Source organism: Lontra canadensis, unplaced genomic scaffold, assembly GCF_010015895.1.
Source record: "Lontra canadensis isolate GAN:19392208 unplaced genomic scaffold, GSC_riverotter_1.0 scaffold18, whole genome shotgun sequence".
NCBI classification, from domain to species: Eukaryota; Metazoa; Chordata; class Mammalia; order Carnivora; family Mustelidae; genus Lontra; species Lontra canadensis.
The window spans coordinates 6,924,549-6,940,234 of record NW_022631012.1 but is presented as its reverse complement, the minus strand read 5'-3'; the positions used below and the strand labels follow the sequence as shown (position 1 = coordinate 6,940,234).

The following is a 15,686-nucleotide window of genomic DNA, read 5'->3' as shown; positions in this document are numbered from 1 at the left end:
TTCACTTGTAAGTGTGAACCCCACTAGGAGATCACAGACCCAGCTTCTTAAATGCAGAGGCTTTCTGCCTTCTGTGACAAGGGTAATCCTTAGTCTTTAAGAATTTTGTGACCCAGAAAACAATTCCAAACCAACTTTCAAGCTATCTCATTCACTGCCATGGTGGGCTTTTACTGTGTTTCCCTAATCTATAGGAATTAAGTACAAAAGAATCTCCCATACTTAGGCCAGCAGATTTTAAGGTAAATGGCATTTCATTAGAGTATCTTTGGGTTACATTCTAGAATCATGGCAACTTAGAGTCGGAAGGACTAGAAGTCCGAGGTAGAACTTGTCAGTTGCTTACCTCATTAACTAGTCCTCCCACTGCTTTACCAACAGAACCCTAATCTTGTTCAGGTATGGTGGCAGGTACTCAAAGGAGATGTCCTCTCCCTTACCCTATGGAAAGAAGCAAGATTTGTTAAATCCAATCCCAGAAATGCTATTTTCCTTTGCCAGGCTTTGCTTTAGGGGTAAACATGTGACTCTAGCTACTGAGGGTGGTGTTACTGGAGGCCACTGGAAAAAAGACCCAGAAGAGGTGCTCTGGTTTTCTTTCCTGACTTTGGCTATTGATATGTAAGAAAATGGCTCTTGGGACTACTGTAGCTATTTGTACCAATGAAGATAAAGAAAAGACATTACCAGTATACTGAGAAGCAGAGCAAAAAGATGGAAAGTGCCTGGATCTTTGATGACCCTGGGACCTCCTACATCTGGACCTCTTAAGTGTTTATTGCAGAGAGTACCTGATATTCACTAAGTGCTCCACAGCTACATTGAGATGGAAGAGAATGGAAGATGATAAATGGCCTTGTTATTTATGCCACTTTTAGGTGGGTATGCTAGTTAACTGCTTCTGAAAATATTCTTAACTAATTTAACAGATTTAGAAAGAGATCCCAGGAAGCAAAATGACTTGGCCAAGATTATACCACAAAGTGTGCAAGTTGAGAGTAGAACTCTAACCTCCAAACCTGGAATCTAGATTATACCATGTTTATTTGTGGTGGAAAGAATGACCTAAACTTCCTTGGGATTGAGAGACAGCATTATTGAGTGATTACGCGTGGCCTCTAATGTCAGGCCTGGCTCGGAATCCTGGCCCCCCCCACATACTACTGCATGGCCCTGGTGAGGTCAACTTCCTTAAAACTCAGTTTCCTCATTTGTAAAATCAGAACAGTATCATCTATCATATTAAACTATTATGAATATTAAATAAGATATCACACACACGTAGCACAGGCCTGAGTGTCAAGTTAACTCTCATTTGATGACAGCTCTTACTGATAGTATTAATAAACTTCATTCAACTGAAGTTAAGGCAAGAGAGGCCATTTCTGTTTTGGAAAACAAACAAAACAAAACAGTACTGTCCTGATGTTCTGAGTGCCCAACACGTAAAATTTAACCAGACACTTCGCCTATGATCATACTTGGTATAAAACAAAGTTTTCTATGATACAGTTTTTGGCATCAAAAAACTTCCAACCTAATGTGGGAGATGGATATACAAGCAATTACCTATCATTCACAGCAGAATTAAATGTGCTGTGAAAACATACAGTGAAAGAAAAAAAAATTTTAATTGAAAAAAATATAGAAAGGTCTCAGGGAGGACATGGCATTTGGATCAATCCTTGAAAGATAATAGTGGCAAGGAAGGTAATCTGGAAGAAAAGAAAACCTGAGCAAAGTCTCAAGAGCTTGAAAGGACACGGCACGTTCAAACATGGCACATAGGTGGGGTGAGAGAAGGTGCTAGTGATAAGGCTGGGAAGATACCTGCACGCTTTATAAAATTTACACTTGATTTTGTAAAGAATGGGGAACCATTATTCATTTTTGGGAACAGAATAGTGTGAACAGATTCGTGTTTTAAGAAGGTAACTCCAGCAGTCTGGAGTTTCTTTAGCCAAGAAAGATAAACCGTATTAACAGAGTAATCACAGAAATGTTAGAATGAGGGTATGGGCTGTCGATGAGGCATGTTGGGTTTCCAATAGCTTCCACAGGCCAACATTTAATAATGTAACCAGTGGAAACTATACAACCATATAAAATCAACTTTCTGTGACCTATTTTAGCAACTTCTTTGTACTGACTAATCTTGTTAAGGATGAATCATAAATTCAGCAAGAGACCATGTCCTGCTGACCTCACTTGTTCTAAACCCACAGGAATACTCCCACCTCTATTGGCTCCAAGGCTTTTGAGAAACATCCTAATTGAAAAAGCAGTCATTTTAGTGTAAGTCCCAAACTTCGCTTTTTTTTTTTTTTTAAGTGAAAGATAGGGAAAAAGGGAATGGAAACAGAGTAACATAAAACTCAAGATAAAAAAAAAAATCATACTGCCATGGTCTTTCTAGCTCTAAAGAAAATCTCTGCTTGAGACCTTCTCCTAAAGTACTTAGAACAAGAAGATACAGGCATAGAAATGGTACCAGGTCACCGGAGAGTGAGACCAACTGACACAAAAGCCCAGCTGACCACTGCCCTTGCCAAGCAGATGAAAATGTGAACACAGTCGGGGGGGATAAGGAAGTCAGACTCTGGCAGTCTGTTGAGTTTCAGAGCTCCATAGTTAATGCAAAGGATTTCTTAAAAAAAAAAAAAAGATTTTAAAAATTGCAACCACAGCAGTTCACCCAAAAGTAGAGTTAGTTACAAGGCACACAGAAATTCTTCTGTGTTAAATAATTTCAACCATACACATATTTCCATGATTTACCAATCTGACTATAGTTAATTAGCTCCTATACAACCATGAGTCAGGGTCAGTTCAAATATATCTTAAAATGATATAATTTTAGATTTGGGAGGGTCTTAGAGACAATTTAACCTGCTTCACTCGGTTTTTAATCAAAACCAACAGACAAGTGATTTTTCCAAACCTACACAGTGAGTCTTAACTGACTGTTCTTTCCACACACCCCTCACCTTCCTTCTACCATGTGTATATGTTTATAGGTCTAAGTCTGTGTGTATGTGTGATCTATCTTTCATATTGATAACATATCTAGCATCCGCACGTTCATATGACTTTCTATGTTCTTACCTTAATTCATATTTACATTTGGATTATAATTCTAAGATGTTAGGACCCTGTCTTCTGGTCTCATGGGAAATTTGCTGCCACCTATGGCTGTATTATTACTCATTGAATAAGAACAGGATGATAGTCATATAAAGGGGAAAGGGTTAACTACAGATATTGGTCAGAGAGTCTGTGTGTACAGAACAAAGATCGGTGCTAGGACTAGCAACGATCCATCCTGATGGGAGAACTAGGACTGTCCCCCAAGTCTAGTTCCCTGTCATACCTTGCTACGGGCTGCCCAGGGCATGGCAGTAAGGAAAGGAGCTGACCATGAGGAAGCTTTGTGTCCACTACCTGTCCTGAGAATTTTTAGAAATAACTGCTTCTGATGTCAAGTGAAGGACGTACTAACTAACTAGACAGGGAACTCCTTCTACAAAGTATATGTATATCAAATCATTCCAACATACACTTTAAATAATGCCTTCCAACTTTGCAAATTATACTTCAATAAAGTTGGGGGGGCCCGCCTCTGTTTCCATCTTGCCTTAGATCTCATGCTTCCCAGTGATTTATAACCTAACCTTTTCAACATTACTATCCCTTGCTCAGATACTGCAGACAGTCTTTGCTGGGTTGGATTCAAGCCACAATCCATCAACCTGGTAGACCCACTGACCATAACCTTCATCTACTTAGCACTGGCAACATTTCCTTGTAAAAAGCCTGTCCTGGGTCTGTCAGTGCCTGAGGCAATACAATTTCTAGAATACATCCATCCATAGGCTTCTAAGTAAGACTGAAAAAGATAGCCAAAGATCAAACAGAACCCCAAAGCCCTCTTTCCATAGTTACAAATCCATGGGGTCACCTCACTTAAGCTCTTCTGTATAGTCAGTGTTCAGGAGTATGAAGGGAAAGTTACAGTCTTCCTTCCATGGACTCACTGGTCCCCTAAAGCACTGTGGCCAGTTCTGCAATGTCCATGTACTTTAGTGAATTTGTTAAAAGCAAAAACGAATCCTTGTTTAGCTAGGGTGCTTTGTGGTTCTTGGTCTTTCCTCGCTGGTGATCTCCTGAGGGACTAATTTTAGTTCCGTGATCATCATCCAGGTCTCTCTTCCACACCACTTCCCATCTTCTACATCCCCAGGCCTGACTGCTAATAAGACTTTCAAAGCAGAGGGTTCTGGAGACCAAGAACTACTGGCTTCCAATGTAAAGGTACAGCTCCAGCTTAGTGGTTAAGAGCGTGGACTCTGGAGAGGCTGCCCACATTCAAATCAAGGATCCACCCCACACCAGCTATGGGACTCTAAGCGTATTACTTAAGCTCTCTGTGCCTCACCATCTCTGTATTTCACCACCCTCAAAATGGGGTCAGTAAAAATATCCATATTGCAGGAGTATCATATGAATTAAATAAGCTGCTACTTGTAAGGAACTTAAAATTAGTCAGTGCCCACTGTTATTGCCACCATTTTCTCCTCCTCCTCCCGGAAGTGGGCTCTCTCACTCCGAGGACAACACACTGGGTGCTTAGGTGTTGGTTCTGAGAGTGACAAGTAGGCTCCTAGTCTGTTTGATGTGCTCTGCTCTTATATATCCCAAGCAAGAAGCTAGGGAAGAAATGATCTTCAAATCCAAAGCAATCATTTTCTTTAAAGAAACACTATTGGGGAACAAGGAAGAGTTGAGGAATGATGCAAAATTACTTCAGAATTACTTCAAATGATTGCCAACTTCAGAAAGACTAAAGGGCAAAGCCCAATTATCACACCAGGCTTCGTGCTCACCAAGCAGCAGTCAGATTCTTCCACAAAAGGGAATCCTAACTGTACCCAGGCAACCCAGCAGTCTGCGAGGTATCTGGATACTCCTCCAAGGCCAGGGAAACATTCTGCCAATGGGAGGGGCCACTTTATAAGCCATATCTGTTTGATTTTCTCTTATCACAAGGATAGTGCAGGGCAGCCTTTGAGATGAAAGCAAATCTTCATTTTTCACTGCTGCTAAAGAGCTCCACAGAGGGGATGTGCAAGGTGTGAAATGCTAGATGATGGCACGAGGGTGGAGGGAAAAGAGGGTGGAGTTTTTTTCTAGAAAGACGCAAACTGCCTAAAGAAGTTATTGTTGTTAACTTATCAGCTTATCAGAATTACATTCATTTCACATTTTAAACAATTTTTTTGAGCAGAAACTACGTTCAGAGCACCATGTAAGGTACTGAGGATAAAACAATAAGAAACAGTCCCTTTCTCAGTGATCAGTAGAAGACAGTAAACAGCTGATCACAAATCAGAGTGAGGGAGGGAATGAATGGTTTACTTCCCACTAACAAAGCCATTCATGAGAAAGCATACTTCAGGAAGGCCAATTTAAGAAATACTTACTGTGAGGCCCTTTTATAAAAGAGAGTATGGCAGAGAAAAGTAGGAGTGATTGGTAGTGTCTCCTTGATTGTCATGGATGATTTTCAAATTTATTTATTTATTTATTTATTTTTAAGATTTTATTTACTTTTTTGAGGAATGAGAGAGAGAGAGAGTATACCTGAGTAGGGGGAGAAGCAGGGGGAGAGGGAGAAGCAGACCCCTGGCTGAGCAGGGAGTCTAATGCGGGGTTGATCCCAGGATCACAACCTGAGCCAAAGGCTAACACTTAACTGACTGAGCCACCCAGGTGGCTCAATGAGTTTCAAATTTAATTAGCAATAGTAATATTATTAAATATTTAAGATATCTAAAAGAAAACTCTCGGAGAAATGACGAGATGGTTTGTCACACCTCACAGAATTCATGTACATATGTATGTGCATGAAGTATGAGGGAAAAAAAGAAATTGAGGGCCCCACACCACAAGGTCTGAACCAACCTCTCCCACCTTTTCCTACTAGCCTCCATGGGATCCCCTGTTACCCCCTGCACCTCTCATCTCTTCACCTCGGTTCCCACTATACTCTTGACCCAGTGTCCTCTACCGCAAACCCCTTTCTGCATCTTTGTGTCTTTCATGGGCCAGCTGAAACTCCATAAACTCTCATAAGCCTTTCCTAACAAACCCAGCACAGTATCTTCCTTCCTTCCTCTGTCCTCTCACAGTCACTGTCACTTGCTCATTGAAACAAGTTCCAACAATATAAAGTAAAACAAAAGCTCCCTCACAAATATTTCAGTTGATGTCTATTTCCTCTCACTCCTGGTACCTTCCTGAGTGTTTGTTAGTGTCTGATCCCCTTGCCTTAAGTGAAAAGTTCTTTAAGCCAGGGATGGTATCTTTATACATTTTTAATCGCGTCGTAGCACAAGGCCATGCCCTGTGTGTCATCAGATGAACATCTACTGATGTGAACAAGCACTATCAAACTTTGGACAAAGGCAAATACTACATGAATTATGAGCCCACGCAGATTCTAACATACACAGTTAGAAAGGGAGAGTTAACCACAGTCATCTTTTCACTCAGCACTTCTTATGAAGACACCAAGAATGAGGCTTCAGGTAAAAGGTGAAAGCAAATTGAAGAGGGAGCTTATTAAGTAAGCAAAACCGGACAGGGACATCGGAGATATGCCGCTCCTGAGGTAAAGGTAAGAAAGACAAAAGAAAGTCAACCATCGTTCAACAGCATCAGATATAAAAACATACCAGTATTCCCTTGAGCATCTTCGACCTTGTTTGGTGAGGACGACAGAAAAGCGGGCCTGCTGAAATGAGGGCCCCGGAGACACGATGGCTGCTGCTGCAGAGGCATGGTTTGGAGGACTAGCCTCCAGTCCACCTGGGTGACATCTGACCTTGACCGAGTATGACCCGGCTTAAAAGTAGAGGTCTCATCCAATAAGTCATTGACGGAACGAGGCCTGTCCCGCCGACGCTGACACACGTTGAAAAAGTTAAAGGTCGATGCTTCCTTTTGTTCCATCCAGGAAAGATTATCTGGGGCTGTCCCCTTCTGAACCATAAACTGTTCTTTGGCAGGGAAGACATTCTGAGCTTTGGTTTCTAAGAGCCTGCTCTTACAGTGGTCCCAAAGCAGGCCCCCCTTGCCCAGGGACGCAACATGTCTGATAGCACCATTGTCTGTTATGTTAGTGAGTACCTCGTGCCCCACCAATTCAGGGACTTCCTGAATCCCATAAACCTCGGCTTGCTGCACAGCCTTTTCTAGCTTACTGTCAAAAGTACTAAAGAAATCCTCAGTAACTTCCAAGGCTGGGCTGATATCATCCACTTCCAAAGCTTCCATGTCGCAGGCTTCACAAAGCCTAAGGCTCCTCCGCTGGCTCAGGAAAGGGCTTCATGAACATTCATTCACCCAACAAAGAGAGCGGTGCTTCAGCAATAGAGTTCTGGAAACAACTGAAAGAAACCTTCATTTGACTGCCTAGAGCAGGCTGAGCACAAGGATAGTTGATGTTTTTTCAGTCATTAAAAGCATTTGCTAGCAGCTAATGGCCATTAGCAGAAGTACAGGAAGACAAATGCTCCTTCGAGATTATTCTTCATTGAGATCTCCGTAAAGGTAACAGGAAGTGCTTGTCAAAGCAACGGCATGCAATCCTTGATTTCCTGGAAGAAAAGAATAGCACAACATTGACACATGGTTCACTGTATTCTATGGTACACGAATATGCCCAGCAATTTCCCCATCTTTACATCTCTTCAATGGCAGACATGCCCAGAGGTGGCCAACACCTACACAGGAGTTCCATTGTCAAGAGTACACATCACTACCCGCTTTGTGTTAGAACCTACACAGAGCAGGGTAGAACACTTGATAAAGGGAATTAAGGTCAACAACTTTTACTCATACAGAAAAGCCTTTGAGAGCAGTTGTGAAAAGACTGTCCTGGCAAGTCTCTGATATGCGGACCTAAAATGTAAGCAAAGAGACTAAGAAATCTGTGTCTGGGCCTATACCGTAATCAGTCTAAAAGTCACAAATACACGAGTTCTTTCACAAACTTTGAAAGCACTGATGGTTTGTCAGGCTAAAAAGCACAAGGGGGAAGTACCCAGGGAGGCTCTGCCCTTTTATTAGACCCAAATGCTATTGTGTTTGTGTTTCCCAGGCTTGGATTATGTAATACCTAATGAATGCCTCTGGACTTCAGAATTCCTCCAGTCAGCTTGAAAGAAAGGCTTCAGGCTCCAAACTCCCAGACGTTTTGAGGATTGGTCTAGGAGTACAGGTTGAACCTCAAAGTTGGGCAGCAAATACCCTTCATGAGCACTAACTCGTTATCTCTGGGAAAGATGAGATCTCCAAGTTCAGGCCTAATTAGCACAGACCTTGACAGTGATGCTGTCCAATAGGGTAGACACTAGCCATATACAACTATTTCAATTTATAATAAAAATCAAATGAAGTTTCTCAGTCACACTATTACAATCCATGTGCTCAACAGTCACATACAACTTTGTGTTTGCACCCAAAAAAAGGAACCAACAAAACAACTATGCAAGGGGCTTTTTTGCCCTTAACTACTTACAAGTAGGTAATATTAGGCAGTTAGCAACAGCTCTGCATGTTCCTGCGAAGGTTCATAGATGTGCTTTTTTCTGTTTAAAACTGCACGATCTTATGGTTCATTAAAATCATTTTTAGCACTTAGGTCATTAACCATTACATTTAAATCAACAGTACCAATCTACATCGCTTAATATATGTAAATTAAACTAGTATATATAGCCCTTCGTTTTAAAATGTGTCAACAGGGGTGCCTGGGTGGCTCAGTGGGTTAAAGCCTCTGCCTTCAGCTCAGGTCATGATCCCAGGGTCCTGGGATCGAGCCCTGCATCGGGCTCTCTGCTCAGCAGGGAGCCTGCTTCGCCCTCTCTCTGCCTCTCTGCCTACTTGTGATCTCTGTCTGTCAAATAAATAAATAAAATCTTTAAAAAAAATAAAAAAATAAAATGTGTCAACAGGTTTGCAGTTTACAGGAACTCTGTGGTTAACCTCTTGTGAAGTGATAATGACTATGAACTTGTCTACATTTTATATTTTGATACTTATTATGTTAGCCCTTATGCAATAAGGCACTGATTGACTTTTAGAGATAAACATCAGTTATAATAGTTGCAAACAGGGTTTCTTTTCCTGTGTTTACAGTTAAGCCCTGAGCCTCTTGAATTGTGCAACAGGGTTTTACTACTTCTGTAATTTTGAAACATAGGATTTTTAGTTTCATCTTCTACATTAGAGGCTATGAAAAAGAAATACATAATAAATCATAAAACTTTCTTTCTTTACCAAAATTTCAAATAAACATAATAAAGTGTAAGCAATACTACTACTAATAATAATGATAATGGACTCAAAATGGAGTCACTTGTGCAAAGCCCCACATCAGCAAATCAAGATTATACCTAATCTCAGCCTCAGTACTTTTAGCCTTTTGTGGGACTGTGACCTTTCACCAATAAATCTGGAATTACCTAATCAGCACTAGTGAGGTAATCTGATTGATAGATCCCTGCCCTTTCCCCAAAGAAAGGTGACCGTGCTTCCACCCCTCCTGCCTATAAAAGAGTTCATTTTGTAGTGCCTTCTATTTACTAGATGGGATGTCACCTGATTCATAAATTGTTGAATGCAGCCAAACTGATCTTCAAGTTTAATCACTCAAATTTTGTTTTTTGTTTTTTTTTTAAAGATTTATTTATTTATTTATTTGACAGACAGAGATCACAAGTAGGCAGAGAGGCAGGCAGAGAGAGAGGAGGAAGCAGGTTCCCTGCTGAGCAGCGAGCCCGATGTGGGTCTCGATCCCAGGACCCTGGGATCATGACCCGAGCTGAAGGCAGAGGCTTTAACCCACTGAGCCACCCAGGCGCCCCATCAAATTTTTTTTTTTTTAACATAAGTTTCCCATTTTATAGAAGAGGCACCAAGGTGCAGAGCAGTTAGTTATTCATCTAAGATTGTATCACTCATATTCCTTTCCTTACCCCGTGCTTAAAATTCAGTCTGTAATCATAATAGAGAGAGTACATACTTCAAAGTGATTTTTTTCTTATTTTAAATCAAAATGTCTAGAAATATACTCTTTGTGCTCTCAGCTGAAGTACTCATAGGCTGGTTAGAAGCATATAACCACTGATGGCCATCGCTGCTAGCTTGTGGGACACTGTTACCCCACACATCCTAAACCAGACACTGTTAGACAAGGAAGGGAACTCTGAAGTCATCCCTCCAACTCCAACCTTTCACAGAAGGGGACATTGAGGCCAAGGGATTATGAGATCACAGGATCACTTTTGTAAGCATTAGGAAAGTCTTCAAAAGAAGGTGCCCTTTGGGGGCGCCTGGATGGCTCAGTTGGTTAAGCAACTGCCTCGGCCTAGGTCATGATCCTGAAGTCTCGGGATTGAGTCCTTCTTCTTCCTCTGACCTCTCCCCTCTCATGCATTCTCTCTCCCATTCTTTTGCTCTCTCTCCCTCTCTCTCAAATAAATAAATAAAACCTTATGAAAAAAAAAAGTTGAGTTGAGTCTAAGAAATTTAGAAGGTATGGGCCTGAAAAGCTAGGAACAAATTAGAAAGAGTAAGTTACTTTTATTAGCAAGGAATTTTCAAGTTTATTATAAGACTTTCCATAGGCGATGTGGTGAGCAATATAGTGGAAAGGTCTGAGCTCCAGGTTTAGTTCTGGGTTCAACTCCCAATTGTCTCATATGAGCTACGTGATTTGGGGCAAGATTTCCCTGACCCACACCCACTCCGCTCCAAGTCCTTCTCTAGGCTAACCAGTACGTCCCATTATAGGAATTTTAATTTTCACTATTTAGTGCTTTCCATTCCCTCTGTTTGGAACTTATGCAGCTATTCCCCCTCCTTTCTGATAGAAATACGCATTTAACCTTCTAATCATCACTAGTGATGATCATACCCTAAAAATCATACCCTAAAAACTTCTCCTCTTTTCCATGCGACCCAGCATTTTCCTGACACTCTTTCTCGTCTTCATCCACTCAGTCACACGGGCCTTTCAGTTCTTCCGAGAGACTCTGAGGTTTACCTTTTTGACTTCCAGTCCTGTCCACAATGCTGTTCTCCTTGCTGGAGGGGTTACCCTCCCTCTCTCTCTTTTATGTATCTAATGCCAAATTATCCTTGGACCTAACATCAAGTGACAGAGTTGTATTCTCTAAAGATGGCCACAACAAATTCTATGCCACATGCTTTTCTGCAATGAGATCTTGTTCCTCTTCCGTCCAGAACTGACTTTATTTTTCCACTCCCTTGAATCTGGGCAGGATTTGTGATGTTGTGATCAATAGAGTGTGGCAGAAATGATGCTGTGCCCATTTGAGGTACAGCCCTTACCTGGCCTGGCAGCTTCCTCTTCCTGTCTCTGGGAGCTCTAAGCTGTTATCTAGGAAGTAAGGCTGTCTGCTAGAAAGAGAGGTCATGCCGCAGCAGGTGGGCATCAGGCATGTGTGTGGAGAAGCCGTCTTGGATGACAGCCCAGTCTAGCTTGCAGAGGATTCCAGCCCCAGTCAGTATCTAACTGCAACTCATAGGAGATCCCAACTGAGAACTGTCCCGATGAGCCTAGGCAGCCCAGAATGGTGAGTGGCAATAAACTGCTTTAAGACACTAAGTTTGGGAGTATTTTGTCACAGGACTTGTTTCTTCCTCAGGGACACTATCTGGTTAAATGTCCTTATTTAAGTTTCCGTGGCACTTGCATATCTGTAAGTTACATACTTTACACTTGGAATTACCAGTTCCAACGTCAATAGCCCCTCAGGCAGCAACTGTGTCTATTTTGCTCACCCTTGGACCTCCAGAACATCGTCGCAATTTAATAAGTATTTTTTAAGTAAGTTAATGAATTATTTTCGAGTGGCTATCTTTAGGATCATTAAGTTGTTTTCTTCTCCTCTTTTTCCTTTTTTGCCATTACCTCTGACTTACCACAAAACTGTTTCCCGCAATAAACAGTAAGGATAGCTGCTGCTTTAACAGAAAAAAAAAAAAAAAATACTCTTTAGTGTAATAAATGAATTGACGGACCAGTGTGAGAGGTCCAGCTCTTTGCCTGTATTTGCACAATACAAATTAAATAGCTAAAAAGAGTCATTGAGAGTTACAGTGATTTATTCATTCGATAAATATTTACTGAAGCAGCTCCTGAGTTCTAAGCACAGGTGATACTACAGTGAAGAGAACAGATACAAATCCTGCTCTCGTGGAACTTACATTACTAGAGTAGTGAACTCTTACTGTATGCCAGGCACAGCTCTAACTGCTTTCACTGCCTTACCCTCGGGTGGCAGGTGTTGCTTCGAAGGCCTCCCGAGAAGGAGGCACACCCCCCCATTCCCTGCGTCTATCTGATCCGTCCTAGCCCTCTTTGAAGTCTTTCCTGAGGACTCAGTCCTTTCAGATCTCTTATTTCCCTGAATGTCTGACCCATCACTGAACAAGTCAACTCTGTAAACCACCTTTTCCCCCTCAATTTGGCTAGGAGCTTCTGAAGGGCCCCACCTCTACACCTGTGTCCCTGTTCCCACAAGACCAGAAAGATCTTCCTGCCTCTTGCCTTCCTCCTTCTAATGCAGCCTCCACATCATTTCTTTCAACCCTTCAGAGTCTCCCCAGTAGAACAAGAGTCAGCAAATATTTTCTGTAAGGAATAAATAGCATTGGCTTTAGGTGCCATACAGTTAGGTTTGCTACTCCTCACCTCTACCGCTGTTGTGTGCAGAAGGCAGCCACAGACAAAATGGAAATGAATGGGCTTGTTTGTGTCTGATAAAATTTTACTGACAAAACAGGCTAATAAACAGACTGTGGTATTTAGCTGTGCAACAGAACAGTATTCAGTCTTTAAAAAGCAAGGGAATGGGATGCCTGGGTGGCTCAGTGGGTTAAGTGTCTGCTTTCGGCTCAGGTCTTGATCCCAGGGCCCTGGGATCAAGTTACACATCCAGCTCCTCACTATGCAGGGAGTCTGCAGGTGGTGTTTAAGGGGTATAGATATTCAGATTTGCAAGATGAAAAAGTTCTGGAGATCTGTTTCACAGCAATGTGAATACACTTAACACGACTGACAGAAAAAATGGCTAAGATGATAAATTATATATGTGTTTTTTACCACAACTTAAAACAACAGCAACAACAACAAGCAGAGAATCAGATCTTCTTGTGGTCAGTAGTCTCCTTGAAGATCTTGTCCAACACGGAAGGAACTACAGCTCCACCAATTACCAGCAAGGGGACTCCAGCAAGTTATTTCCCTCTTTAATTTCCGTTTTCTCATTTGCAAAATCAGCAAACCAATAATACTTCTCTCTCAAGAGAGTTGAGAGAACTACATAAGACAATGGCATGGTTCCTGGCACACAGTACATGACTAACTTTGGCCTAAAAGCCACCTCAATCTGCTCCACCATCCCTCCTCCATGAGCTCATACTCTCCCTACTCCCAACCCTCCCTCCCACCTGGCCACACTGGGCTCTGGGTGGATTCGCAAGCTTGTAGGCATGTTCTCACCTCAGGGTCTTTGCATCAGGTATTCCCTCAGAACCAACATGGCCAACTTTCTCCTAAAGTGATTGTTCATGTCACCTTTTCAATGAAACCTACCTTGGCCTTACTATTTAAAATTGTAACATACATCTCCACCCTGGACTTCTGATTCCCTTTACTCTGCCTTTTTAAAACAAACTTATAATTTTTAAAGTTTTATATTTACAAAATTACTGCAATGATAGTACAGTGAGTACCAACAAACCCCGCAGCCAGTTTTTTTTCCGTGTGACATTTTACATTAGTATGGCACATTTGTCACAATTAATGAACCAGAATTGATACATTATTATTAACTAAAGGTCATATGTTATTGGGATTTCCTCAATTTTTTCTAATATCCTTTTTCTGTTCCAGGATTCTAACCAGGATACCACATGAATTTAGTTGTCATATCTCCTTAACCTCCTCCTGGCTGTGAGTTTCTCAGACTACTTGTTTTGTTTTAAAGATTTTATTTATTTATTTGACAGAGATCACAAATAGACAGAAAGGCAGGCAGAGAGAGAGGAGGAAGCAGGCTCCCTGCTGAGCAGAGAGCCCAGATGTGGGGCTCGATCCCAGGACCCTGGGATCATGACCCGAGCCGAAGGCAGAGGCTTCAACCCACTGAGCCACCCAGGCGCCCCTCAGACTACTTGTTTTTGATGACCTTGACAATTTTGAGGAATACCGACCAAGTATTTATAGACTGTCCCTCAACTGGCATTTGTTTGATGTTTTTCTCACGATTAGACTGGTGCTGTATGTTTTTAGGGAAAAAAAACCCACAGAGGCAAAGTGCCATTCTCATCACGTCATATCAATGGTAGATACTATCAACATGACTTATTACTGTTTTGTTAACCTCGATCACCTGGCTTGACCCTTTCTCCTTATGCAATTACCATCTTCTAAAATGCCACTTAATTTACTTATTTATTTAATGTTTAGTGTTTCTACCTAATAAAATACAAGCTACTCACGGGCAGGAATTTATGTTCACTTTGCTCAATAAGGTATCCCAAGTGCACAGAATAGTGTCTGCCATGCTTAAAAAAAAAGGCACTAACTATTCATGTGTTATTCTTCTGCATGACATTCATGCCCTTTCATGACCCATCCACCTCTCCAATTTGTAGATGCTAACCAATATTTGTCTTGCTGTTTTATTCCTCCATGTTTTGCTCCAAGTTGGGGAGGCTTTCCCAATTGCTCAGGCTCTCTCTTCGCACCCTGGGTTTGCCACGCTGCACTGAAATGATCGACAGTCTCTATCCCACGTATCCCACTCTGCGCTCTACGTGACTAGACACCAGGCAGGGTGCCTTACTTAACCTCCTTTATAATCTTTGTGTCTTCATCCTTTGGGGCTCCATTTTTCAACAACCTCATTCTTTTTAGAACCTCATCTTCTCCCTAGGATATATATGCCTCAAATTCATGACAATACAAGGATGTAACGCCAAGTTTAGTCTCTACAAGTAAACACCTCTTCCTAGCTCGCCTCATTTGGTTTTGAAATTAATTAGAAATAACAATAGCATATTCAGACAGGTCAAAATATGAAGATTATGTTCCTTTGACAAAGTGAACTAAGTAAAATGAGTGTGTGAGTGCAGTGTGGTTTGCCTCAGCACAAAGCTGGAAATTAGGAGCTAATTAGAACTGTGTTCTAAATCTGGCTCAACCACACACACGTGCTGGGTGGCCTCTGGCAAACCATTTAACCTCCAGGCGCTTTACTTAGCTACCTGTATCCAATAAAGTTGCTAACATCAAACTGCTACGCCCGTGGATCACTCACTAGGTAGCTGTTCCAACATGCCTTTAAAAAATGTAAACTACTCTATAATTACGGAGCGCTCCACTGGACCTCACCCATTCAACAACCACATGCTCCTAGACTAGACCTTCAAAGATATGTCAGCCCAACAAAGGCAAAGTCAGCAACGAACTACTTATAATACACTACTTTTCAGCCAAACTCAATGATCTACAGATATCTTATTTTTAAATAAAATACCCTTTCTGTAAAAAGGGTTATTTCTCCTATTTAATGGATTGACAACCAGGT

At 41.6% G+C, this 15,686-nt stretch overlaps 1 protein-coding gene across 4 annotated transcripts in view; it reads right to left on the bottom strand.

The window, feature by feature from the left end:
• Positions 1 to 15,686, bottom strand: part of PLEKHM3 (pleckstrin homology domain containing M3) — a 174,528-nt gene that overhangs the window by 144,856 nt on the left and 13,986 nt on the right. For all 4 annotated transcript variants that reach the window (XM_032859947.1, XM_032859945.1, XM_032859948.1 and 1 more), the window contains exon 2: positions 6,735 to 7,658. In XM_032859947.1, coding sequence (XP_032715838.1) covers positions 6,735 to 7,335 — 601 coding nt within the window. In that variant the 5' untranslated portion in view covers positions 7,336 to 7,658. The remainder of the gene's footprint in view (positions 1 to 6,734; positions 7,659 to 15,686) is intronic.